At 41.2% G+C, this 25,854-nt stretch overlaps 1 protein-coding gene across 1 annotated transcript in view; it reads left to right on the top strand.

Moving 5' to 3' along the window:
• Positions 1 to 25,270, top strand: part of GTPBP10 (GTP binding protein 10) — a 30,212-nt gene extending 4,942 nt beyond the window's left edge. The window contains exons 4-9 of the mRNA XM_073677449.1: positions 6,497 to 6,570; positions 9,463 to 9,515; positions 10,286 to 10,393; positions 10,716 to 10,793; positions 16,591 to 16,714; positions 23,783 to 25,270. Coding sequence (XP_073533550.1) covers positions 6,497 to 6,570; positions 9,463 to 9,515; positions 10,286 to 10,393; positions 10,716 to 10,793; positions 16,591 to 16,714; positions 23,783 to 24,033 — 688 coding nt within the window. The 3' untranslated portion in view covers positions 24,034 to 25,270. The remainder of the gene's footprint in view (positions 1 to 6,496; positions 6,571 to 9,462; positions 9,516 to 10,285; positions 10,394 to 10,715; positions 10,794 to 16,590; positions 16,715 to 23,782) is intronic.
• Positions 25,271 to 25,854: the final 584 nt, after the last annotated feature.

The raw sequence follows: 25,854 nt of genomic DNA, 5'->3' as shown, positions 1-25,854 counted from the left end.
CAAACCGGTCATGCTGAAGGATGTTGCAGGCAGCAGATCGCTCTCCACGGCGTCTCCAGACTCTGTCACGTCGGTCACATGTCCTCAGTGTGAACCTGCTTTCATCTGTGAAGAGCACAGGGCGCCAGTGGCGACTTTGCCAATCCTGGTGTTCTGTGGCAAATGCCAAGCGTCCTGCACGGTGTTGGGCTGTGAGCACAACCCCCATCTGTGGACGTCGGGCCCTCATAGCACCCTCATGGAGTCGGTTTCTAACCGTTTGTGCAGACACATCCACGTTGGTGAAAAACCTATACAAAAAGGAAATACCAAAATAACCAATATATATCAAAGAATACAAAAGCCAAAGAAAACCAACAAACGTATTCTGAGACCAAATTATTATGAATGAAAAATCAATTTATTAGTAGAAGACTGGACGACACAATATAAAACCATGATGCTAAAAACACAAAATATAAAAATGGAGGAGATCTGGGTGTATCCATAATTGTCAATAATACAGGCCAACATGCAAAAAACAGCACATAGGAATGCATATACAGGTGGAAAATACAAAAAGATAATACAATAATGAAAATGTATTAAATAATACTAATCTTATAATGCATAAATTATACAATCATGATAGAAAAAAAGTGCAATGTGCTTTAGAAACCATAAATAGGTCTCTGTATATAGAATAAATCAAATTACATGATGTTAATATGAATAAATCACCAAAGTGCTTTTAGTAACCATGAACAAATATATGGGCTATAAATATATATAATCAATAATAATTAGCATACGTATATTCCAAGTGGAATTAAGCCCATATAAGCATGGAAAAAAGATGGCCAATCAAAAGCATGATAAAGGGTGCAACATACCCCGGAGTTGAGGGGATCTGTGGTGTGTCCAACTCCGGCGATAAGCTCGGGTTAGGAGACCCAGCGGTCGGTCAGAGGAGAGCAAGATAGCCGTCCCCATAATCATTTACCAAAGTAAAATGTAAAAAAAATATATAGAATTAGAAAATAAAACCAATATATTTACAGCCCTGCTCATCGTTATTGTCACCCATGAAGTTTAAGTACATAATGTGGAATATCTCCTGAAAAAAATGAATGAAAGTGTTTTGTACAGAGCTCTTGTGTTAAATACAAAAGAGCAAATGATAAACAATAATTTAAAACAAAAAACAATGGGAGGGAAAAACAGAAAAACCTAAAGCGTGCTGTGACACTGGTATTGGCACCTTTACATTCATTTATTACGGAAACACATTTTAACTCTCCTGTGGTAAATCACAAAAGAGATTCACCTGTGATTAATTGTTGGTGCCCATGTGACATGAATTAGCCAATGAATGATGATGTCAGTGTTTTAAAAAGCTACATGGTAGGCCCTCTTCCTTTGTCACAATGGTGAAGACAAAGGAGCTGTCTGAGGACATCAGAACTGCTAATATTAGCAAACACAAGACTTCCAGGAGGTATAAGGCCATCTCCAAAGACCTTGGTATCCCAATTTTAACAGTGCGCAATGTTATTAACACTAGGACTACTGGACTCGTGACCCCGCCTAGAACTACTGAAAGGAGTCATTTTGACTCCTTGCTTGTTTTCGTTTATTTTTAGAGTTTCATTTGTGGTTATTTATTAATAATTATATTTTTTGTAATGTATTATTATTGTGAGATCCAACAGTAATGCTTTTGATTGTTTTTTTCTGCTTTTCTTATTTTTCTACAGAAAATAACAAATTATAATAGACGTTTTTCAAACATTTTTTTTTATTCAAGTGCACACATATAAACAACAACTGAAGAACAAAAAGCAGAGAAAATGTAGGTGGAGGAGCATAAAAATGAAAATATGGCGCAGAATTCACCTTCTAAACATTTGGTGTTTCGCATTTTAGGCATTGCCTTTGATTTATGGCAGTACATTGCCCACACAAAGACTTACCACAAGTCTTACAATTTCTGACAGATCTATTTTTCTTGCACTTTTCTTTGATCTGGCAAAATTTTGTTTGAACCATCACTTCTGAGCATGTAGAAACTTGGGACGTGGAACCCTTTTCCCTATCTGTGACATAAGGACCACTCAACTCTCTCACAAGCGTTTGCAAAAATGCCTTGCGTGACATTTTTTGGTGGGTAATCTCCTTGAATATTATCCATGCATTTATACCCGCAAAGTCTAAGGCATTTTCAAATGCATGAACAGGCCATCTCCTTGTGCATGTTCGTGTGGTATATTTTCGTGCCATCTGATCCACTACATCTACTCCATATTTTGTTTCATTGTAAAACTTTACCGTTTCTGGAGTTTTTTTAGCGGAATCAGACGCAACAACAACATCTGGATGGACGGAACTCAAAATGACAACATTTTTGTTGGGCTTTCCTTGATATACTGTAAGTGTAAAATTGTCTTCATTTCTAAACACTTTAGTGTTGTACAATTCCTCTTTCATGGATTTTATTTCTTTAGGCACTTCTCGCCTTATCTTGTTCAGTGTTCCCACGATGGTTGTTCCTTTGCTTTTTAGCTGTTTAGCTAATTTTACTGAAGTAAAATAATTATCGGTTGTAACATTGCGACCTTTTTTCAAAAACGGGTCCAATAACTTCATTACCACATGGTCAGCTAAACGGTCCTCAGCACGGCGTGTGTCATCTTTGCCTAGATAAGGGAAGCCATTTGCCAGATATTTGCTCCTCTTATCAACAGCTAGCCAATATTTGTGGCCATATTTATCTGGTTTGGAAGGCATGTACTGCGTGAATGGACACCTAGTGCTTGGGAAAAGTTGCTCATCCACCATTATGTATGGGCCAGGTTTGTAACACGCAATACAATTTTCAATAAACCTGTCCCACACAGTAGAAAATAGAGCAAACTTGTCCGTTTGCAGTCTCTCCGATCGAGTAGATTTCTCATCAAATCTGAGAAACCTCATAATTTCAACAAAGCGGTCCCTAGACATTGTCGCTTTGCAAAACGGTATTCCCCAGTCATTACACCAAATACTGCTAATCGAGTGACGGTTCGTGCCAGATATTCCACGAGCATAGAATATCGCAATGAATGCATCTAGCTCCTCATCAGATAGAGTTTGTTCAGCATTACACAGTAATACAAGCAGGTAAAACACAAGGAAAATGTGAAAAGTTGACATGTAAATTGAACTACATCTATATGAACATCAGGGTAAATAAGACAGAGTGAAAAAATTATGCACAAAACTTTATAGCAACATTTAGTGACAAAAGGACCTCAAAATATAGTAGGGAGTCAAAATGACTCCCTTCAGTAGTTCTTGGTAAATTTTGAAAAAAACGCGCAAATTTTTCACCAAAATTATTTATTCTCACAAAATCTTTTTTCACATCATATTTGAGGAAAAGTCACCGAGTTTCAAGCCGGAATTCTGAAAAATGTAGTCACAGAAGAGAAATAAAAAACGAAAGGAGTCAAAATGACTCCATCAGTAGTTCTAGTGTTAAGAAGTTTGCCAAGCATGGAACCATCAAGAACCTCCCTGGACATGGGGGAAAGAGGAAAATTGGCAAGAGATGCCTTCGAAGGTTGGCGTGAATGGTGGAAAAAACACCACATCAAACATCCAAAGACCTGAAGGCCAACCTGGAACAGTCTGGTGTCATGATTTTGACAAGTACCATATGCCGCGTACTAATCCTAGCAGAGCTTTTTGGGCGAAGGGCAAGGAAGAAACCATAAAAAGGAACGACTGATCTTTGCCAAAGAGTACATTGACAAACCACAATCCTTCTGGAAAAAGGTTCTGCGAACAGATGAAACAAAAATAGAGATTTTTAGCAATGCAAAGCAACAGTTTGTTTACAGACGGCACAATGAAGCTTATAAGGAAAAGAACACCTTACCAACAGTTAAGCATGGTGGAGGATCCATAATGCTGTGGGGTTGCTTTGCTGCGTTTGGTACTGGAGGCCTTGCCCGTATCACAGGAATCAAGAAATCAAAGAATTATCAAGAGATTTTAGAGGGAAATATCTTAACTAGTGTAAGAAAACTTGGTTTGATTCGAAGATTATGGGTCCTCCAGCAAGACAATGACCCAAAGCACACATCCAAAAGTACACAGGAATGGTTGAAAAAGAAAAAAATCAACGGTTTTGAAATGGCCAGCAATGAGCCCTGACCTCAATCCTATGGAAAATCTTTGGGGTGAGCTGAAATCTGCCATTGGGAAAAAGAACCCTGCAAACATTCAAGAGCTCGAACAAACTGCAAAGGAAGAGTGGGAGAAAATTCCAGCTGAGAAGTGCAAGAAGCTTATAGATGACTACAAGAAACGTCTGGAGGCTGTCAGCAATGCCAAAGGATTTGCAACCAAGCATTACTTAGGGGTGCCTTTATTGCTGCACAAGCTGTTTATTCTGTTTCTTCTTTGAAATTGCAACATGGAAGTTGATGAACAATGTTTTATTGTAGTATTACTTTGGTCTATTAATTAAACAATCCTGAGGATATAACTTTGGTACATTTCCATTTATTTCTGAAGATATAGTACAGTCTATGAAAAAAATGCAGGGGTGCCAATAATGGTGAGCAGCACTGTAATATAGGGATGAGAAGCAGCCGCTCGGCCGTCTTTTATCTGTTTCCAGCTTTTAACTCGGGATATTTATTTACCTACAATCATCCGTAAGTCTCTACCTTTAACCGTAGATGTGTAATGAATGTGAAGGTTACGCATGAAGTGGCGCTGAGTCTCCATTGTTTGCTCTGTGCCTTTAATTAGCGGAGGTGAAGTGCTGCTTTCAGGACGTCCATCCACAAGCTGACATGGGCGCACTTCACCGCTCCGTCGCTGCGCACCGTCCCTTCCCTCCATTGTGTTTTTTATCGTATTTCAGCCATTTCGTTATATTTCCTTTGATGAAGACATCACAGTGCAGTGACCCTTATTAAGGATTTATCAAACACGAGGCCATTGTCGGTTCATTGAACGCCGTGTATGGATATCTGATGAAAGGGAACTGGCAGACTGAAGAGTTGTCATGTAAATCTCTGTAATCTTAACCCCGTAATATCCACAGTGTTTTAGACCTTAATGACCCAAACAATTTTTGCACTTTTTTTTTTTTTTGCATTTTTTAGCTTGTATTTATTTATTAACTTTTCATTGTGTGGAAAAAACTATTCAAAATATTTATATATATATATAATATATATTTTAAATGTTTATATATATAGATAGATAGATCTTTTTTTTCTTATTCTCCTTTTGTAAAACTTTTTTTTTTCTAATAGGGTCAAAGAAATACCCAAAAATTTATACTGCATTTTTTTTTGTGCCGTTACAGGATGTGAGCCATATATATATATATATATATATATATATATATATATATATATATATATATATATATATATATATATATATATTATCCTCTTCTTTTTTTAAACTTTTAGGGTGTGATCATTGCATGCACAGCACTTGTACAGGGCAGTGAGGAAGGCAGAAGCAGTGTAGGGTTCACCGCGATCTCTGAGCATCTGTAGGTTGGATGGCATAAAAACAGCACTCTAAATTAAAGCAGTTGTCCAGTACTTTATATTACCCCCCCAATGTATACCCCAGGGCCCCTAAGACTTTTTGTGATTACCTAATGTTGCAGATAATGCCTGTGAGTGGTGCAATCACTGGCGGCTCACAGGCATCACGTGACCCTGCACTGACGTCACGTGAGGAGTGACTCAACGCTGGGGTCCCCGTGGTGGATGCCAGGCTGTGGGTGGGGTTCCCCCCCGCATCACACCCACCCCCCCACATCACACCCAGCATCCACCGCGCGCTTTCCCAATGAATGGGGAGAGGCAGAGCGCGCGGTGGATGCCGAGTGTGACACGGGGGGGTAACCCCACCCACAGCCTGGCATCCACCTGGAACGCGGAAGACAGACCCCCGGCTGCTGCCAGCACTTGTTTTTTAGTCAGAGCCGCCTGCAGCCGGGGGTCACGTGATGCCTGTGAGCGGCCAGTGATAGCGCCACTCACAGGCATTATCTGCAACGTAAGGTAATTACAAAAATCCTTAGGGGCCCCGGGGGGGTACATTGGGCGGGTAATATAAAGTACTGGACAACCCCTTTAAGGCCCCTTATTAGTCCGTCGGTCATTAAGGGGCCAATTGTCGGGGACACAGTCTACTACCACATTCATTCACCCACAGTAATCTATATGTCTATGAGCTGGACAATGTCAGACTTATTAATGTCTATTACCATGAGGCTGCCGGTCCCTTATTTTCATATGAAGAATATTTTGGCTCAAAAAACTGCATCAAAAACCGAAGCGTCATTTTTTCAGAGCTCTCTGTTTAAGCGTCCTCATGCATGTGAGGGGTCACATGCTGCGCCCCGTGCGTGCAGCAGCATGGATGTCTCATTCAGTGTGCACAAGCCGAGGCACCACTCAGTAATAACTTGCAATTAATAATCATATTTATTTTTCAGGTTTCCTAATGCTGGCAAGTCCTCATTACTCAGCAGCCTCTCACATGCCAAACCGCAGATTGCAGACTATCCATGTAAGTAATCAGTGGTTGCATATAGATAATGACACATATATAGCTGTACGACCTACAGCCGAGCCACGAAGCATAAATGGCTGCTCAGTCCAGTCTGCGCCGACTCTGAAGTGTTCCTCCAATCAGTCTGCTTTCACACTTTCCTGATGGTTTGGATGCCTGAAACTAGGAGTAAATCTCTTGGTGCATAAGGACGTACTTGTAATTCCATCCCTGGCTCCACAGGTATGGAGCAGGCTCAGGAGCTGAGCCCGCTCCACACAATTCTGATGCCAGCTGTGTTATACCGCCGGCACCTGCCGACTGGCGTTAGCTCTGCTCACTGCTGTTTAACCGTTTAGATTTATTATTTAAACAGCTAAGTTGCCGGTGTGAATGTACACCATCACCCCACAGCGTGATTGTGGGTGCCTATGGGTTACCATTGCAACTAAGGGCCTACTCAAGGCCCCCGTCTTGGGACTCCTGTGAAGCCCAGCAATATGTACACTTTGTACTGCTGGTTCAAGTCCATTAAGGAATCTTAAAAGTAAAAAAAAAAAAGTTTTTAAAAATCTATAAAAAAAAAAAGTTGAGAAATAAACCTTTGGTATTGCTGCATCTGTAAAAGTCCAATATACAAGAATATACAATTAACTAACTAGTACAGTAAACACCCCCCAAAAAAATGGAAGCATCAGAATTTCTGTTATCTGTCCGGCGTCTGTCCTTCAGGAAACGCAATGCAATCAAAACCTCATTTTGTAGCAGAAAATAGAATAAAAATAAACGTCAAACTTCTTGCTTTGGCTTTAAATAACGCATGAAAATAGGACAAGTGAAAGCTCCGTAATGGCCAAAACATGTGCGGTGTGCGTTCTCGCAGAAAGGTCTCGTGCACGATGCCCACCGATCATGTTTGCTTCCCCGCAGGTATTTGTAGAAATGGCGCTATCTGCACCGTTCACTTCCCAAAGCAAAAGTTAATAGTACCGGAATAAACCCTTTAAACCCTTTCAAGACTTGGCAATTTTTTTATTTTTGCGCTTTTGTGTGTTTTTCCTGTTTTTTTTTTCAAGAGCCATAACTTTTTAATTTTCCTGTTGACATGGCCGTATGAAGGCTTGTTTATTCCGGGACAAGTTGTGATTTTGAAAGGCATCACTTATTTTACTACGTAAGTTACTGAAAAAAAAATTCAGATGGGTTGAAATTGTGAAAAAAAAAAAGCAATTCTGCTATTTTGTGCAATTGGGTTTTGTTTTTACGTTTATTGTTCAGTAAAAATTATCTAGAAATTCTCCAGGTCGGTATGATAACAGCGATGCCAAACGTATTCATTTTAAAAATATATACAGGTGCATCTCACTAAATTAGAATATCATCAAAAAGTTAATTTATTTCAGTTCTTCAATACAAAAAGTGAAGCTCCTATATTATATAGAGTCATTACACACAGAGTGATCTATTCCAGGTGTTTATTTCTGTTAATGTTGATGATTATGGCTTACAGCCAATGAAAACACAAAAGTCATTATCTCAGTAAATTAGAATACTTTATAACACAAGCTTGAAAAATGATTTTAAAATCCGAAATGTCCTACTGAAATGTATGTTCAGTAAATGCCCTCAATACTTGGTCGGGCTCCTTTTGCATCAATTACTGCATCAATGCGGCAATGTGGCATGGAGGCGATCAGCCTGTGGCATGGAGGCGATCAGCCTGTGGCACTGCTGAGGTGTTATGGAAGCTCAGGTGGCTTTGATAGCAGCCTTCAGCTCGTCTGCATTGTTGGGTCTGGTGTCTCTCATCTTCCTCTTGACAATACCCCATAGATTCTCTATAATAGATTCTCTATGGGGTTAAGGTCAGGCGAGTTTGCTGCCAATCAAGCACAGTGATACTGTTGTTTGTAAACCAGGTATTGGTACTTTTGGCCGTGTGGACAGGGGCCAAGTCCTGCTGGAGAATGACATCTCCATCTCCATAAAGCTTGTTGGCAGAGGGAAGCATGAAGTGCTCTAAAATGTCCTGGTAGACGGCCTTCTGGACATCTGTCAAGTCAGCAGTCTTCCCCATGATTGTGGATCCTACTGAAACAGACTAAGGGACCTTTTTAAACGCGTAGGAAGCCTTTGCAGGTGTTTTTAGTTAATTATTTTAATTTGCTGAGAGTCACTCTGCCTTCCCGGCGCCTGCGCAGAAGATCCCTGCTCCACAAGGATACACAGATTGCCGGAATTACCGCTCCTTGCGCACAAGGTAGATTGCGCAGGCGCGGGATCCGGCACGGGAACTGCACATCACAAGGCCCTGTGATGCACGGGGGGGGGGGGAATTTTGAAATTAATTAAGTAGGCGTGGATTTCTTGGCTTCCCCCAGACGCCAAGCATAGGTAAAAAGATTTTATAAAAAGCATTTTCAAAGCAATTAGATCACTAATATGGGCATACAGGTAAGTATAGATTCACATTTCTATCACCTGTATGCCCATATTAGAGGTCTGATAAGTGCCAGGGGGTGACAGATTCACTCTAAGTACCTGTAATTTTATGCTTTCAAAGATTGGCATTTATGGTGCAACAATACAAAATATGTCTTTTTGAGAGGGAAAAGGTGAGGGTGATTTTGAGAGGACTAAGATGGTAGCCATGGGGGTGCTTTTTAGAGGATCAATGAGGGGGGGTTTGTATTAGCCGGTGATTGAAAGCAGCATGTAAATGATTAAACAGCAGGGATCAGAGCTGGTTCTTGCCGCTGTTGTTGGAGGCATGTGCTGGCTGCAATCTGCCCGGTATAGTGTCTGCTCTATACACCCTGCACATGACCTGCAACAGAAATGTCCATCACAGCTCATTCATGAGTTGACATTTGACTCACAGTTAAAGCCTTCATCACTTTTGTCTTACAGTTACAACAGTGCAACCCGAAGTGGGAAAAATCATGTACCCCGACTACAAGCAGGTAATAACACTGTGCCGCTGACATCATTGGGAGAACTGGACTCTCATCTGACATATTTTTTAGCCATCCAATCCTTCCATTCCTCCGAGATAACTGACGCCATATTCGTTTTCCTCCCGCCATAGATGTAAAATGTGCTTGTGCATTAGATGTTGTTCTAGTTTTTTTTTTTTTTTTTTTTTTTTTTTTTGTGGCTTAAAAATCAGAGCTGTGTAAAACTAAAGACCCATAACTTTTTTATTTTTTTTATTAATATTATTTTTTAGTTCTTGCAGCCATGTGAGGGTTTTTTTTTGTTGATGCCAATTTTTACTGGTACCATTTTAGGAAACATACAACTTTTTTCGTCACTTTTTATTTCATTTTTGGCGTTCATAGATTTTTTTGTTTTATGCCGTTTACTCTATGGGCTAAATTTTATTTTTTTTAATTTTTTTTTAGATTTTTACAGATGTGGCAAATTTATTTATTTTTTTAATTCTTGTTAACTGGAGAAAAACAGGGCTATTCGAAGTGGTGAACGGTGATTGACAGCAGCATGTAAGTGGTTAAGTGCAGCAATGGAAGCTGCTGTTAAAAGGCAGCTGCATTTAACCACTTACATGCTGCTGTTTTGTGTGTAACACAGCCGGCACCTGCCCTGAGTGGAGCGGGCACAGCTCCTGTGACCCCACTATTTTCCGGAGGAGACCAATACACCTTAAATGTTTCATTCTATCTTTATTCGGTTGCTTCTTTGATCTTTTCCTGGATTGTGACTTTTTCTGTAGATTTCTGTTGCCGATCTCCCTGGTTTAATAGAAGGTGCGCACCTCAACAGAGGAATGGGCCACAAATTTCTCAAGCACGTGGAGCGGACGAAGCAGCTGCTCTTTGTAGTAAGTTTTCTGATACTTTCTGGGAATATCAAATGCATGAATATGCTGATGCTGAAAAGTAACAGAAGGGGGCACCCCTAACCTTACCCCCCAGATAGACCCCCTTGAGAAGATGCTGCATGGTGCTCTCTTATGTGAGTGAGATGCCATCCGGTGGCAGAGATGGGAAGAGCCGTGTGGTTGATGGGTCACTGTTGGCACGATTACACCCATGCATCATGGACAGCAGTCATGCATAACCTCGATTTGGACATTTCTGATTTATCTCGACATGAAACCCAATTCCTGTTTGTCTGCTGTCGATTTTTGTATCCTCTTCTAGGTCGATGTTTCTGGATTTCAGCTTTCCGTCAAGTCTCCATTCAGAACGGCCTTTGAGACGCTGCAGCTGCTGACGCTGGTGAGTACCCTGCTGTGCAGATGTGCTTCCAGAGAATATTGCAGGGGGTAGGGATTAGAAGAGAAACAGTCCCTTTAGTAGAAAAAATGAATCCCTTCCTCCCTTAGATGTGGCAGTGATCATATACACTTTGAATGGAAATGTTCCTGTATTACCGGAGGCGTTACTGGGGGAAGACGTGACAGTAAAGGCTTATTCACACCCTGCGTTTTTGTCTAATATTTTTTGAAGGGTAAAAAATGTAGCGCTTTACAGAAGCAGCATAAGGAATAAGCTTTCTGAAGTCTCATGCACACACTGCTTTATTTTTTTTTTTCCTTGCGGATTTCAACCATCAAAGCATTTTTCCAAATCTGCAGCGCATCAATTCTTTCAGCATTTTTCACCTATTCAAATAAATAGGAAAAAATGGAAAAAATGCGTAAAATTTTTTTTATTTTCTGCAACGTTTCTCCTGCCAACACTCTTTTTTTTGATGCAGAAAAATCTGCAGCAAATATTCAATGTGTGCACATAGCCTAACAGGCTGTGACCTCTTACAGCTTCGCCTACTTTCATAGAACTAGGAAGTGAAACTTTGATCCTGGGATTATTAGAAAGCCCAGTTTCCAGGCTTAAATATGACATCAAGACACTAAGCCCCAGACCTTATCTTACACATCCGTGCTTTTAGTTCTCCATTCTCTGCTGATTTCCTTTTTATACCCTTCCTGACCTATAACCTACTTTTTTATGTCCTTCCTTGACGTGGGTTCAGAAACTTTTTTTTTTCTCCAGCAGATGATGGTTGTGTTATTCAGCCATCATCTGTCTCTAACAGCTGTGGGTGGAGCTGAGCTCTTCCCGCTGCTGTTAACCTGTTAAATCCTGCTGTCAATCTCTTACAGCAGCATTTCCCAGAGCGTGGCCCTTGGGTCGCCCTGTTGTAAGCGGCCATTCCCGGCCCACAACACGAGCGTGCGGATGCCAATGGGTTGCAACGGCAGCTGCAAATCTGCTAAATATCTATTAACCCCTTAACAACATTTGACGTACTAATACGCGTCTGTGCCCTGGGACTTAAGAGCCAGACCCGTATTAGTACGTCATGGCGATTGCGCGCGCACACAGGCTGTGCGGGCGCGATCTCCGCCGGCTGTCAGCTGATTGTCACAGCTGACACCCGATACTATGTGCAGGGAGCGGTCACGCACCGCTCCCAGCACATTAACCCCCGCGATGCTGCGATCGAAGTCGATCGCAGCATTGCAGTGGCAAGGGGAGGTGATCACAGATAATCACCTCCTCTTCCGGCTTCCAGCGCTGTCTGCCGTGGCTTCCAGGATGTTGCCATGACGACCCGATGTCGTCATGACAACATCCGGGTCACCAGACAGCAGGAAGATTTTTTGGACATGCGCAGTGCATCTCCAAACAATCTTCTCCCTGTCCAGCGCTGACAGCCTGCATGGCACAGGGATGGTGCTGCATTCCTGTGCCATGCAGGCGATCAGAGAAAAAAAAGTGAAAGTCCCATAGTGGGACAAAGTAATAAAGTATAAAAACTATCAGAAAGTGAAAAAAAAACTAAAAAAAAAATTGCAAAAATATTTAAAAAAAAATAATCCACCAAAAATAAAAATATAATGTACCCATCAATAAATATTATTATAAAGAAACCAATAAAAGTGCACATATTTGGTATCGCCGCGTCCGGAACAACCTGACCTATAAAACTGTCCCACTAGTTAACCCCTTCAGTGAACACGGTAAAAAATAAAAATAAAAAACGAAGCAAAAAACAATGCTTTATCACCATACCGCCAAACAAAAAATGGAATAACACGCGATCAAAAAGACAAATATAAATGAAAATGGTACCGCTGAAATCGTCATCTCATCCCGCAAAAAACGAGCCGCCATACAGCTCCATCAGCCGAAAAATAAAAAAGTTATAGCTCTCAGAATAAAGCTATGCTAAAAAATATTTTTTTCTATAAAATTGCTTTTATTATGTAAAAGTGCAAAACATAGAAAAACGATATAAATGTGGTACTGCTGTAAACGTACTGACCCGAAGAATAAAGCTGCCTTATCAATTTTACCACACGCGGAACAGAATAAAAAAAAACAAAAAACACAATTCCTGAATTGTTGCTTTTTGTTTATTCTGCATCCCAAAAATCGGAATAGAAAGCGATCAAAAATGGTTAAGTGCCTGAAAATGGCACCAATAACAACGTCAACTCATCCCGCAAAAAACGAGCCGTCACATGACTGTCTGCCAAAATCTGGAAAAATTATAGCTCTCAAAATATGGCGATGCAAAAACTAGATTTTACAAAAAATGTGTCTTTTAGTGTGTGACAGCTGTCAATCATAAAAACCCCATATGATTCTGGTATTGCTGTAATCACACCGACCCGAAGAATAAAGTCGTCTAATCACTTATACCGCACGAGGAACGGCGTAAAAAATAAACTCTCGGGTTAGGGTTGGGCTAGGGTTAGGGCTGGGTTTGGGGTTAGGGTTGTGATGGGGTTAGGATTTTTTTCAAAAGTAAGAAAAAAAGTGCTCGCTACTTGAGTTTGCATCGGGTGCTCTGGTATGCACTGAGTATCGTGGGTATTTGAGTGACATGCTCGAGTCTCCGCCCCATATGCTTCGCGGCCAAAAAAACTTTGCGGGGATTGCCTGCCATGCACGAGCGATCCCCGCATGTTTTTTTTTGGGTGTCTAATAACCGTGAAACATGCGGAGCAGGGACTCGAGCATGTCACTCGAGCACACGCTGTACATGGTGCATACCTGAGTACCCAATGCAAACTCAAGTAGCGAGCACTTGCGCTCAAGACTAATGACAACTTATTCAATATGATGACCTAATGTTATCAAATTCTGTGTCGTACCTCTGGGTTCAAGATGTTCACTATACACCTTAATAAAATCCTTGAGGGGTATAGTTTCCAAAATGGGGTCACTTGTGGGGGAGCTCCACTGTTTAGGCACATCAGGGGCTCTCCAAACGCGACATGGTGTCCGCTAACAAATTGAATGGAAAATCGGCTCAAATTGTTAGCGGACGCCATGTTGCGTTTGGAGAGACCCTGCATGCCTAAACATTGGAGCTCCCCCACAAGTGACCCCATTTTGGAAACTAGACCCCCCAAGGCACCTATCTAGATGCATAGTGAGCACTTGGAACCCCCAGGTGCTTCACAAATTGATTCGTAAAAATGGAAAAGTGAAAAAAAACACTTTTTCATCTTTATGAATCAATTTGTGAAGCACCTGGGGGTTCCAAGTGCTCACTATGCATCTAGATAGGTGCCTTGGGGGGTCTAGTTTCCAAAATGGGGTCACTTGTGGGGGAGCTCCAATGTTTGGGCACACAGGGGCTCTCCAAACGCAACATGGTGTCCGCTAACAATTTGAGCCGACAATTTGTTAGCAGATACCATGTTGCACTTGGAGAGTCCCTGTGTGTCCAAACATTGGAGCTCCCCCACAAGTGACCCAATTTTGGAAACTAGACCCCCCAAGGCACCTATCTAGATGCATAGTGAGCACTTGCAACCCCCAGGTGCTTCACAAATTGATTCTTAAAAATGAAAAAGTGAAAAAAAAAACACTTTTTTATTTTTATGAATCAATTTGTGAAGCACCTGGGGGTTCCAAGTGCTCACTATGCATCTATATAGGTGCCTTGGGGGGTCTAGTTTCCAAAATGGGGTCACTTGTGGGGGAGCTCCAATGTTTGGGCACACAGGGGCTCTCCAAACGCAACATGGTGTCCGCTAACAATTTGAGCCGACAATTTGTTAGCGGATACCATGTTGCATTTGGAGAGTCCCTGTGTGCCCAAACATTGGAGCTCCCCCACAAGTGACCCCATTTTGGAAACTAGACCACCCAAGGCACCTATCTAGATGCATAGTGAGCACTTGGAACCCCTAGGTGCTTCACAAATTGATTCATAAAAATGAAAAAGTGAAAAAAACAAAACACTTTTTCATTTTTACGAATCAATTTATGAAGCACCTGGGGGTTCCAAGTGCTCACTATGCATCTAGATAGGTGCCTTGGGGGGTCTAGTTTCCAAAATGGTGTCACTTGTGGGGGAGCTCCAATGTTTGGGCACACAGGGGCTCTCCAAACGCAACATGGCGTCCGCTAATTATTCAAGCAAATTTTACAATCAAAAAGTCAAATGGCGCTCCTTCTCTTCCGAGCCCTGCCATGCGCCCAAACAGTGTTTTTTCCCCACATATGGGGTATCTGCATGCCCAGGGGAAATTGCACAACAAATTTTGGGGTCCATTTTTTCTTGTTACCCCTGTGAAAAAAAAAAATTGGGTCTAAAGTAACATTTTTGTGAAAAAAGTTAAATGTTAATTTTTTTCTTCCACATTCCAAAAATTCCTGTGAAGCACCTGAAGGGTTAATAAAGTTCTTGAATGTGGTTTTGAGTACCTTGAAGGGGTGCAGTCTTTAGAATGGTGTCACTTTTGTTTTTTTTCTGTCATAAAGACCTCTCAAAGTGACTTCAAATGTGATGTGGTCCCTAAAAAAATGGTTTTGTAAATTTTGTTGGAAAAATGAGAAATCGCTGGTCAACTTTTAACCCTTATAGCTCCCTAACAAAAAAAATTTTGGTTCCAAAATTGTGCTGATGTAAAGTAGACATGTGGGAAATGTTATTTATTAACTCTTTTGTGTGACATATCTCTCTGATTTAAGGGCATAAAAATTCAAATTTTGAAAATTGCAAAATTTTCAAAATTTTCGCCAAATTTCCATTTTTTTCACAAATAAGCGCAAGTGATATCGAATAAATTTTACCACAGTCATGAAGTACAATATGTCACGAAAAAACATTCTCAGAATCAGGGGGATCCGTTGAAGCGTTCCAGAGTAATTACCTCATAAAGTGACAGTGGTCAGAATTGTAAAAATTGGCCTGGTCATTAACGTGCAAACCACCCTCGGGGGTTAAGGGGTTAAAATATAAAATTAACCCGATCGGTAAAAACTGTAAAGAGAGAAAAAAAAATTGAAGCTCCAGAATTACGTTTTTTTTTTCAGCTGCCACAACACTGCAGAATGAATGCAATAACGAGCCCTCAAAACATTGAATGTACTACAAAGGGGTATCAATATTAACTTTGGCTCACGGCGTGAAAAACAAGCCCCCACACAGCTCCTTTGACCAAAATATGGAAACTTTACAAGTGTTAGAAAATGGCACAAGCAAAAATGTTTTTTTTTTTTTTTTTTTTACAAATTTCTTATTTATTTATTTTTATTTAATTTTTTTTTTACACTGGCTAAACTTAAAAAACCTATATGTTATCACTGTAATCGCACAATCCTGGAGAATCATGTTGCCAGATCATTTTTACCGCGCAATGATTGCTGTAAAAATAAATGTAAAAATGTATTGCGTGCCTTGCTCAATTTCACCGCATTTTTTCCCCCCGTTTCTCAGTACATTAAATGGTTTAGTGAATGGTGTCATTCAAAACTACAACTTGTCATGTAAAAAAAAAAAAAAAAAAAGCCCTAATACATCTATGTGAATAGAAAAATAAAAAAGTCGGGAAAGGTTAAAGTGTCAGACGCTTGATAACCCCTTTAAGACCTTTTGTTAGATGCAAAGTTAATGGTCCATGTGTATTTACAGGAGTCCTTTTCTAGCTTTTAAGTATTTTTTTTCTCTAGAAACAGCGCCCCTCTTGTCTATTAATCATGTTTGGTAATACATTTTAGTCGCTTTCAAGTTAATTAAACCATATTAAAAGAAATAATAATATTTTAGGAGCTGGAATTGTACAAAGAAGAGCTGCTGGATAAGCCGGCCTTACTAGCGGTCAATAAGATGGATCTGCCTGAAGCTGATGACATGTTCCAGGAGTTGATGAAGCAACTGGAAAATCCAAAGGGTAAGAAATCTGACATTGTGGGCATGTGGCGGATTGGCAGTGTCACGCCCAGAGGAGGTGGGGAGTTCTGTAAGGCCTTTCCGCCCGGTGCCCGGGTGTGTCAATCGCCTAAGGCGGCAACAAACACATATGTGTCACTGACCAGCCGCGGTTGCAGAAAGAAAGGGGCACTTGGACAATTGTATAGTGTTCTTGCGCCTCCACGAAAATGTCCAATGTGTATGCCAGATATAGCAAATAAGTACATAAAATATAACTTTTATTAATGAAAAGTCTAAAAAGAAATTTATAACATGATGCCCATATGGTGTATCATAAGTAAAGAGATATAAATATCTACGATATGGCTGGACAGAATCTCAGGCCCTATTAGGTCCAGCATAAGTAAGAATAATGAAGGTATTCAAACTATGAAGTCCAAAAAGAGAACCCCACAGATACGCAAAAAAACAAGGTATATCTCACCAAACGCCCATATAGCAATATAGACGGTGATTATACCTATATCTGTGTATACCCATAGACAAAACCAGCCATTATTAAATGGTAAATAAGTATACAATCAAATAGAGCTATGAGGGGCCTTCTATTATCATCCAGGCACTCAATCCTCATAAAACATGGAAACATCTCACCCGGGGTCTTTTTATATATATCTGCTCCCCCTTTACATTCCAGGTGATGAGTTAATCCATGGAACATCCCAAGCCGAGGTATACCTCACCAAATACCCATATAGCAATATATACGGTGATCATACCTATATCTGCATATACCCATAGACATAACAAGCCATTATTAAATGGTAGGTATGTATACAGAAATAGAACTATGAGGAGCCTTCTATTACCATCCAGGCATTTAAATCCTCATAGAACATGGAAACATCTCACCCGGGGTCTTTTTATGTCTGCTCCCCCTTTACATTATAGGTGATCAGTTTGTCCACGGAACATCCCGACGCGTTTCAATTCTTCATCAGGGGTATATAGTTCCTCTTCATTAAGGGTATATCATTCCTCATTCCTGCATTGGTTCCTTAATCATATCCTAATGCCTCAAGTGGGTACACATTATGCCCTGCTTTATATGCGTGCGTTAAGCCGCGCTCCTTCATAATTACCGCGCTGACCGTGACGTGTTTCCGGTCCCAGAATACCACACTGCCGGAAGTAAACATCACGCGTTACCATGGGCATGGAACGCACTTCCGGTCCCAGAATACCCTGTTACCGGAAGTAAACGTCACGCGTTCCCATGGATATGGAACGCAAGCGTGCTGCTAGGAAACACGCATCACCTTACCAATACGTGGTGCCGCCTCACGCCATGCTGGAACCCACAGGTTCCTCCCCCATGCGATCCAGCAATCATATTAAGTGGGATAAAGGATTTTCAACAGCGGGAAAAGGCCACCCTCCGTTGTCCACATCTCTATCAAAACAAATACCCCAAATAATAATAATGTATAAGAAGGCTCTATCTGTTAGTCACCAGAAAAACTGCCTAATTGTCTAAGTAAACACGTACAGTTCTCTCCATAAATTTATACAAATAGATCATGGATTAAAAAGGTTTTTATCGAGATAGAAAAGACCATATAAGTGCAATGCTTCGGTATGTTACATGGGGGTTCCCGTGGGACAAATAGTTTCAAAGAATAATATATTAATCAATCACCAAAGCCACAGCGGACCTCTCAAGAGAAACAGAAGAAAAAGGGGGGGAGGCCCTAATGAAACAACTATAGTGATAACTAATCTGCTTACCCTACCTACGTGGAGGTTGGCACCCTACAAATCCTGCGCAAATGGCGCCCCCACTCTACGGTGGCTTTCCCTATCTACTTAACCCTATTCTGTCCCTATTCTGGAAGGAATGGGGCAAAGGAAAGAATCTCATTCATACCAAGTGGGGTAGTGGTGCCCAGGGTAAAGATCCAACGAGTTTCCTTTTGTAAAATGCGTAAATCCCAGTTTCCTCCTCTTATCGAAGGTGTCACCTTTTCAATGCCCATAAATTTAATGACATTGGCATCCCCCTGGTGCATAGTGTTTACATGATTAGCTATTGGGGTATCTTTCTTGTTTTTTATATCACGTAAGTGTTCTAATATCCTTTTCTTAAACTCCCTTCGTGTCTTCCCAATATATTCCAATTTGCATATACAAGTCGCTTTGTATATCACTCCCTTCGATCGACAATTTATGAGTTCCCTAATCTTGAACTCCCTCCCCTTGACAAAGCTCCTGAAAGTATTACCCTGGGTCATGGCAGAACATGCCTTGCAGTTATTACACCGATAGCAGCCAGAAACTCCTCGATCCAACCATGTGGGACTACGCTCAGACATAAAATGACTATGGACGAGACGATCCCTAAGGGACCTCCCTCTACGATAGGTAATTTGTGGTTGTGAGGCTAATTTATCTCCAACGTCCTCATCCATACGAAGGATACCCCAATGTTTCTTAAAAATCTGTTTGACCTGTTGAGATTTATTACAGAATCGTGTTATGAATCTAATTGTAGACTCTTCTTGATGTTTGGCTTTTGGAACCAATAGCTCACTTCTCTCTCTCACCAAAGACTCTCTATAGGCCTGATTCAGAACCTTTTTAGGGTATCCTCTATCTAGAAATCTATTTCTCAAGTCCCAAGCTTGTCTTTCATAGTCATTAACATCAGAGCAATTCCTCCTGAGCCTTAAAAATTGACCCTTTGGGATACCTCTCTTGAGTGGGACTGGATGATTACTTTCCCATCTCAGGAGGGTATTAGTTGCTGTTGGTTTTCTATAGGTTTCTGTCCTTAATTCGCCATTAGCCTCTCTGTGAACCAATACATCTAAAAAGGCCAATTTTGTTCTATTCACTTCCGATGTAAATAGTAGACCAATCGGGTTGTCATTAAGTCTTGCGACGAATTCACGGAAACTATCCGGTGTTCCGTTCCATATCACAAAAACATCGTCAATAAATCGCAGCCACATGACAACCCCGTTGGCTAGGTCACACTCATTAAAATCCATGGTTTCTTCCCACCAGCCCAGGAGCAAATTAGCATAAGAGGGAGCACATGGGCTCCCCATTGCTGTGCCCCTGAGCTGGTGGAAATATTCCCCATCGAACGTGAAGACGTTGTTATTGAGACAAAATTCAAGGAGTTTCAAGGTGAACTCATTATGTATAGTGAATTGTCTACCCCTTGATCTTAGGTAGTAGTCAACGGCTCTTAAACCAAATTCATGGGGGATCGAGGAGTATAAGGCTTCAACATCCACACTCCCCAAAATCATGTCTTGCTCCAATACAACACCCTCGAGTTTCCTCAAGAGGTCCGCTGTGTCACGCACATACGAATTTAAAGCTATCACAAATGGTCTCAGAATTTTATCAATATATGTGCCTGCCTTATGTGTGAGGCTGTTAATTCCAGACACAATGGGTCTTGCTTTTAGTGGTTCCAGACCTTTATGGACTTTAGGAAGACCATAAAAGTTGGGTTATGTCATCATGGATACTGACCACTATCGTGCAATGTGTTTGGGGTTACTCGAACAGAAGGAGGGTTATCGGAGACTATCACATAACCCAACTAAGGATTTACATAACAAACTCAGGGAGTTGGTACAGGAAGGTTTCATTAACAAAGTGATTGATAAAAATGAAAAGGACTATCTGGTCCCAGCCTACCCGATCACAGCGACTTTTTATGGTCTTCCTAAAGTCCATAAAGGTCTGGAACCACTAAAAGCAAGACCCATTGTGTCTGGAATTAACAGCCTCACACATAAGGCAGGCACATATATTGATAAAATTCTGAGACCATTTGTGATAGCTTTAAATTCGTATGTGCGTGACACAGCGGACCTCTTGAGGAAACTCGAGGGTGTTGTATTGGAGCAAGACATGATTTTGGGGAGTGTGGATGTTGAAGCCTTATACTCCTCGATCCCCCATGAATTTGGTTTAAGAGCCGTTGACTACTACCTAAGATCAAGGGGTAGACAATTCACTATACATAATGAGTTCACCTTGAAACTCCTTGAATTTTGTCTCAATAACAACGTCTTCACGTTCGATGGGGAATATTTCCACCAGCTCAGGGGCACAGCAATGGGGAGCCCATGTGCTCCCTCTTATGCTAATTTGCTCCTGGGCTGGTGGGAAGAAACCATGGTTTTTAATGAGTGTGACCTAGCCAACGGGGTTGTCATGTGGCTGCGATTTATTGACGATGTTTTTGTGATATGGAACGGAACACCGGATAGTTTCCGTGAATTCGTCGCAAGACTTAATGACAACCCGATTGGTCTACTATTTACATCGGAAGTGAATAGAACAAAATTGGCCTTTTTAGATGTATTGGTTCACAGATAGGCTAATGGCGAATTAAGGACAGAAACCTATAGAAAACCAACAGCAACTAATACCCTCCTGAGATGGGAAAGTAATCATCCAGTCCCACTCAAGAGAGGTATCCCAAAGGGTCAATTTTTAAGGCTCAGGAGGAATTGCTCTGATGTTAATGACTATGAAAGACAAGCTTGGGACTTGAGAAATAGATTTCTAGATAGAGGATACCCTAAAAAGGTTCTGAATCAGGCCTATAGAGAGTCTTTGGTGAGAGAGAGAAGTGAGCTATTGGTTCCAAAAGCCAAACATCAAGAAGAGTCTACAATTAGATTCATAACACGATTCTGTAATAAATCTCAACAGGTCAAACAGATTTTTAAGAAACATTGGGGTATCCTTCGTATGGATGAGGACGTTGGAGATAAATTGGCCTCACAACCACAAATTACCTATCGTAGAGGGAGGTCCCTTAGGGATCGTCTCGTCCATAGTCATTTTATGTCTGAGCGTAGTCCCACATGGTTGGATCGAGGAGTTTCTGGCTGCTATCGGTGTAATAACTGCAAGGCATGTTCTGCCATGACCCAGGGTAATACTTTCAGGAGCTTTGTCAAGGGGAGGGAGTTCAAGATTAGGGAACTCATTAATTGTCGATCGAAGGGAGTGATATACAAAGCGACTTGTATATGCAAATTGGAATATATTGGGAAGACACGAAGGGAGTTTAAGAAAAGGATATTAGAACACTTACGTGATATAAAAAACAAGAAAGATACCCCAATAGCTAATCATGTAAACACTATGCACCAGGGGGATGCCAATGTCATTAAATTTATGGGCATTGAAAAGGTGACACCTTCGATAAGAGGAGGAAACTGGGATTTACGCATTTTACAAAAGGAAACTCGTTGGATCTTTACCCTGGGCACCACTACCCCACTTGGTATGAATGAGATTCTTTCCTTTGCCCCATTCCTTCCAGAATAGGGACAGAATAGGGTTAAGTAGATAGGGAAAGCCACCGTAGAGTGGGGGCGCCATTTGCGCAGGATTTGTAGGGTGCCAACCTCCACGTAGGTAGGGTAAGCAGATTAGTTATCACTATAGTTGTTTCATTAGGGCCTCCCCCCCCTTTTTTCTTCTGTTTCTCTTGAGAGGTCCGCTGTGGCTTTGGTGATTGATTAATATATTATTCTTTGAAACTATTTGTCCCACGGGAACCCCCATGTAACATACCGAAGCATTGCACTTATATGGTCTTTTCTATCTCGATAAAAACCTTTTTAATCCATGATCTATTTGTATAAATTTATGGAGAGAACTGTACGTGTTTACTTAGACAATTAGGCAGTTTTTCTGGTGACTAACAGATAGAGCCTTCTTACACATTATTATTATTTGGGGTATTTGTTTTGATAGAGATGTGGACAACGAAGGGTGGCCTTTTCCCCTGTTGAAAATCCTTTATCCCACTTAATATGATTGCTGGATCGCATGGGGGAGGAACCTGTGGGTTCCAGCATGGCGTGAGGCGGCACCACGTATTGGTAAGGTGATGCGTGTTTCCTAGCAGCACGCTTGCGTTCCATATCCATGGGAACGCGTGACGTTTACTTCCGGTAACGGGGTATTCTGGGACCGGAAGTGCGTTCCATGCCCATGGTAACGCGTGATGTTTACTTCCGGCAGTGTGGTATTCTGGGACCGGAAACACGTCACGGTCAGCGCGGTAATTATGAAGGAGCGCGGCTTAACGCACGCATATAAAGCAGGGCATAATGTGTACCCACTTGAGGCATTAGGATATGATTAAGGAACCAATGCAGGAATGAGGAATGATATACCCTTAATGAAGAGGAACTATATACCCCTGATGAAGAATTGAAACGCGTCGGGATGTTCCGTGGACAAACTGATCACCTATAATGTAAAGGGGGAGCAGACATAAAAAGACCCCGGGTGAGATGTTTCCATGTTCTATGAGGATTTAAATGCCTGGATGGTAATAGAAGGCTCCTCATAGTTCTATTTCTGTATACATACCTACCATTTAATAATGGCTTGTTATGTCTATGGGTATATGCAGATATAGGTATGATCACCGTATATATTGCTATATGGGTATTTGGTGAGGTATACCTCGGCTTGGGATGTTCCATGGATTAACTCATCACCTGGAATGTAAAGGGGGAGCAGATATATATAAAAAGACCCCGGGTGAGATGTTTCCATGTTTTATGAGGATTGAGTGCCTGGATGATAATAGAAGGCCCCTCATAGCTCTATTTGATTGTATACTTATTTACCATTTAATAATGGCTGGTTTTGTCTATGGGTATACACAGATATAGGTATAATCACCGTCTATATTGCTATATGGGCGTTTGGTGAGATATACCTTGTTTTTTTGCGTATCTGTGGGGTTCTCTTTTTGGACTTCATAGTTTGAATACCTTCATTATTCTTACCTATGCTGGACCTAATAGGGCCTGAGATTCTGTCCAGCCATATCGTAGATATTTATATCTTTTTACTTATGATACACCATATGGGCATCATGTTATAAATTTCTTTTTAGATTTTTCATTAATAAAAGTTATATTTTATGTACTTATTTGCTATATCTAGTTGATATCTTCATAATAAGTCTTTTGGTCTCTGCTGGATTATACCAATGTGTATGCCAACCTATTTTTTTTTTTGTCATTAGATTATTTACATACATTACCAAAGGAATTGGTCCCGGATTGTCAGATTGACTTCAAGGAAATCGTCCCAATCTCTGTGGCTGCAAACCAGGGGATCTCCGACCTCATCAGATGCATCCGCCGATCATTAGATGAACACGCAGAACTCAAAATCCAGGAAACCGCCAAAGAAAAGCTGCGGAGTCTTCACACAATGTCTTCTCAAAGTGTCAGACACAAACAGCTGCTGCCCTCACAACAGACAATGGACTGAGCGATGATCCTCCGGGGGTAAAATATCTACAGGAATTTGTCATTTCAATAAACGATCTTTTCTTATTGTAGCAAGAGCCACATGTGCGGCTTGTGGGAAGAAGAAAATGCAGCGTAATACATGTTGTGGATCACACACGCATTTAACCCCTTCACGATCAGGGACGGGGATAACCCGTCATGGCTGGATGTCAGTTCGCGCACCATGATGTGTTATTCCCATCATGACTTTGAACTGTCACGGTGTGTAAACTTGCATGACGGTTCAGTGCCGACAGCTGTCACAGACAGGTGATCAGGAGGGGCAGAGGTGCAGAGACCCGTGCCGTCGGTCCCTGCACCCAGATCGCTGTGATCGGTCAGTCAATCTGACTGACCTCCAGGTCACCAAGCTACGGAAAGCTCCTGAGACCAATGCACAGCATGTTCTCAGGAGCTTTCTCTACAGGTATAATGTACTGCAATGCTAGTGCATTGCAATACATTATACCTGTGGATAAAGTGAAAAAAGTGAAAGTCCCATAGACGGACTAAGAAAAAAAAGTTTAAAACCAGTAAAAAAAAGAAAAATTGTAAAAATCTAAAAAAAAATGTTAAAAAATAATAAAATATATTACACTAATAAATACACATTTTAATGTATAAAAATAAACCAAGAAAGTACACATGTTTTGTTTCGCCGCCTCCGGAGCGACCCGCTCTATAAATGTGTCACACTAGGTAACCCCTTCAGTGAACAGTGTAAAGAAGAACATATTGGAAACTATGCCTTTTCATCATATCGCTGGAAAAAAGTTGAATAAAACGCTGTAATCGCTCTCACCCGAAGAATAAAGCTGCCTTATCAATTTTACCACACAAGTAACAACAAAAAAAAATCCTGAATTGTTGGTTTTTGTTCATTCTGCCTCCCAAAAATCAGAATAGAAAGCAATCAAAAATTGTAATTTCCCCGAAAATGGTACCAATAAAAATGTCAACTCGTGCCGCAAAAAACAAGCCATCACATGACTGTCAGCCGAAATATGGAAAAATTATAGCTCTCTAAATATGGCGATGAAAACATTAGTTTTTGCAAAAAAAAAAGCGTCATTTAGTGTGTGACAGCTGTCAATCATAAAAACCCGATATGAATCTGGTATCGCTGTAATCGCACCGACCCGAAGAATAAAGTCGCCTAATCACTTATACCGCATGAGGAACGGTGTAAAAAATAAATAAAACCAATTCTTCACCAACTGCTGGTTTGTTTATTCTGCCTACCAAAGATCGCAGTAAGGCTCGGCTCACATTTATCCTGCACTCTACGCTGAGCGCTTACACTGGGGTTTCTGTGTAAATCTCTGAAATACGTGATTCAGACGGGACCCCCGGCGGAAGATTCCCCGTAATGAGGCAGATGGAGGCACTGTGGTCTGAGCTATGATTTGGCGGTGTCCATCTTTTTAGGCGTAAATAAAAGCGCGGTCAGGCACAGTTTTGTGCACCTCTGAAAAGAAGGACAATGCTGAACAGAGGCCAGACGGAGTCCAGAGTAACTGCTGCCTCATCTCATTACAGTGAATGGATCCCTCCGGGGTTTCATCTGAATCAGGTCATTCGGAGACTTAGATGGAAACCCCAAAGTAAGTCGTCAGCGTAGAGCGCCGGATAAACGTGATCTAAAATGTTATGTAAAATGTTCCCAATAAAAGCTTCACATAAAAGCCCCCACTCAGGTCTGTCATGTGTTAATGGAAATATAGGGGGCTTCCTCGTTACTGGTAGTACAAAGGCTCTGGAAAAGCTAAATGGCTCCTCGCCCCCCCAAAAGAAATTCAGC

Source organism: Phyllobates terribilis, unplaced genomic scaffold (assembly GCF_046119375.1).
Source record: "Phyllobates terribilis strain yellow unplaced genomic scaffold, ASM4611937v1 Scaffold_4__5_contigs__length_816908805, whole genome shotgun sequence".
NCBI lineage: Eukaryota > Metazoa > Chordata > Amphibia > Anura > Dendrobatidae > Phyllobates > Phyllobates terribilis.
Note: the sequence above shows the minus strand (reverse complement) of the source record. Positions and strands in the feature narration are given on the sequence as shown.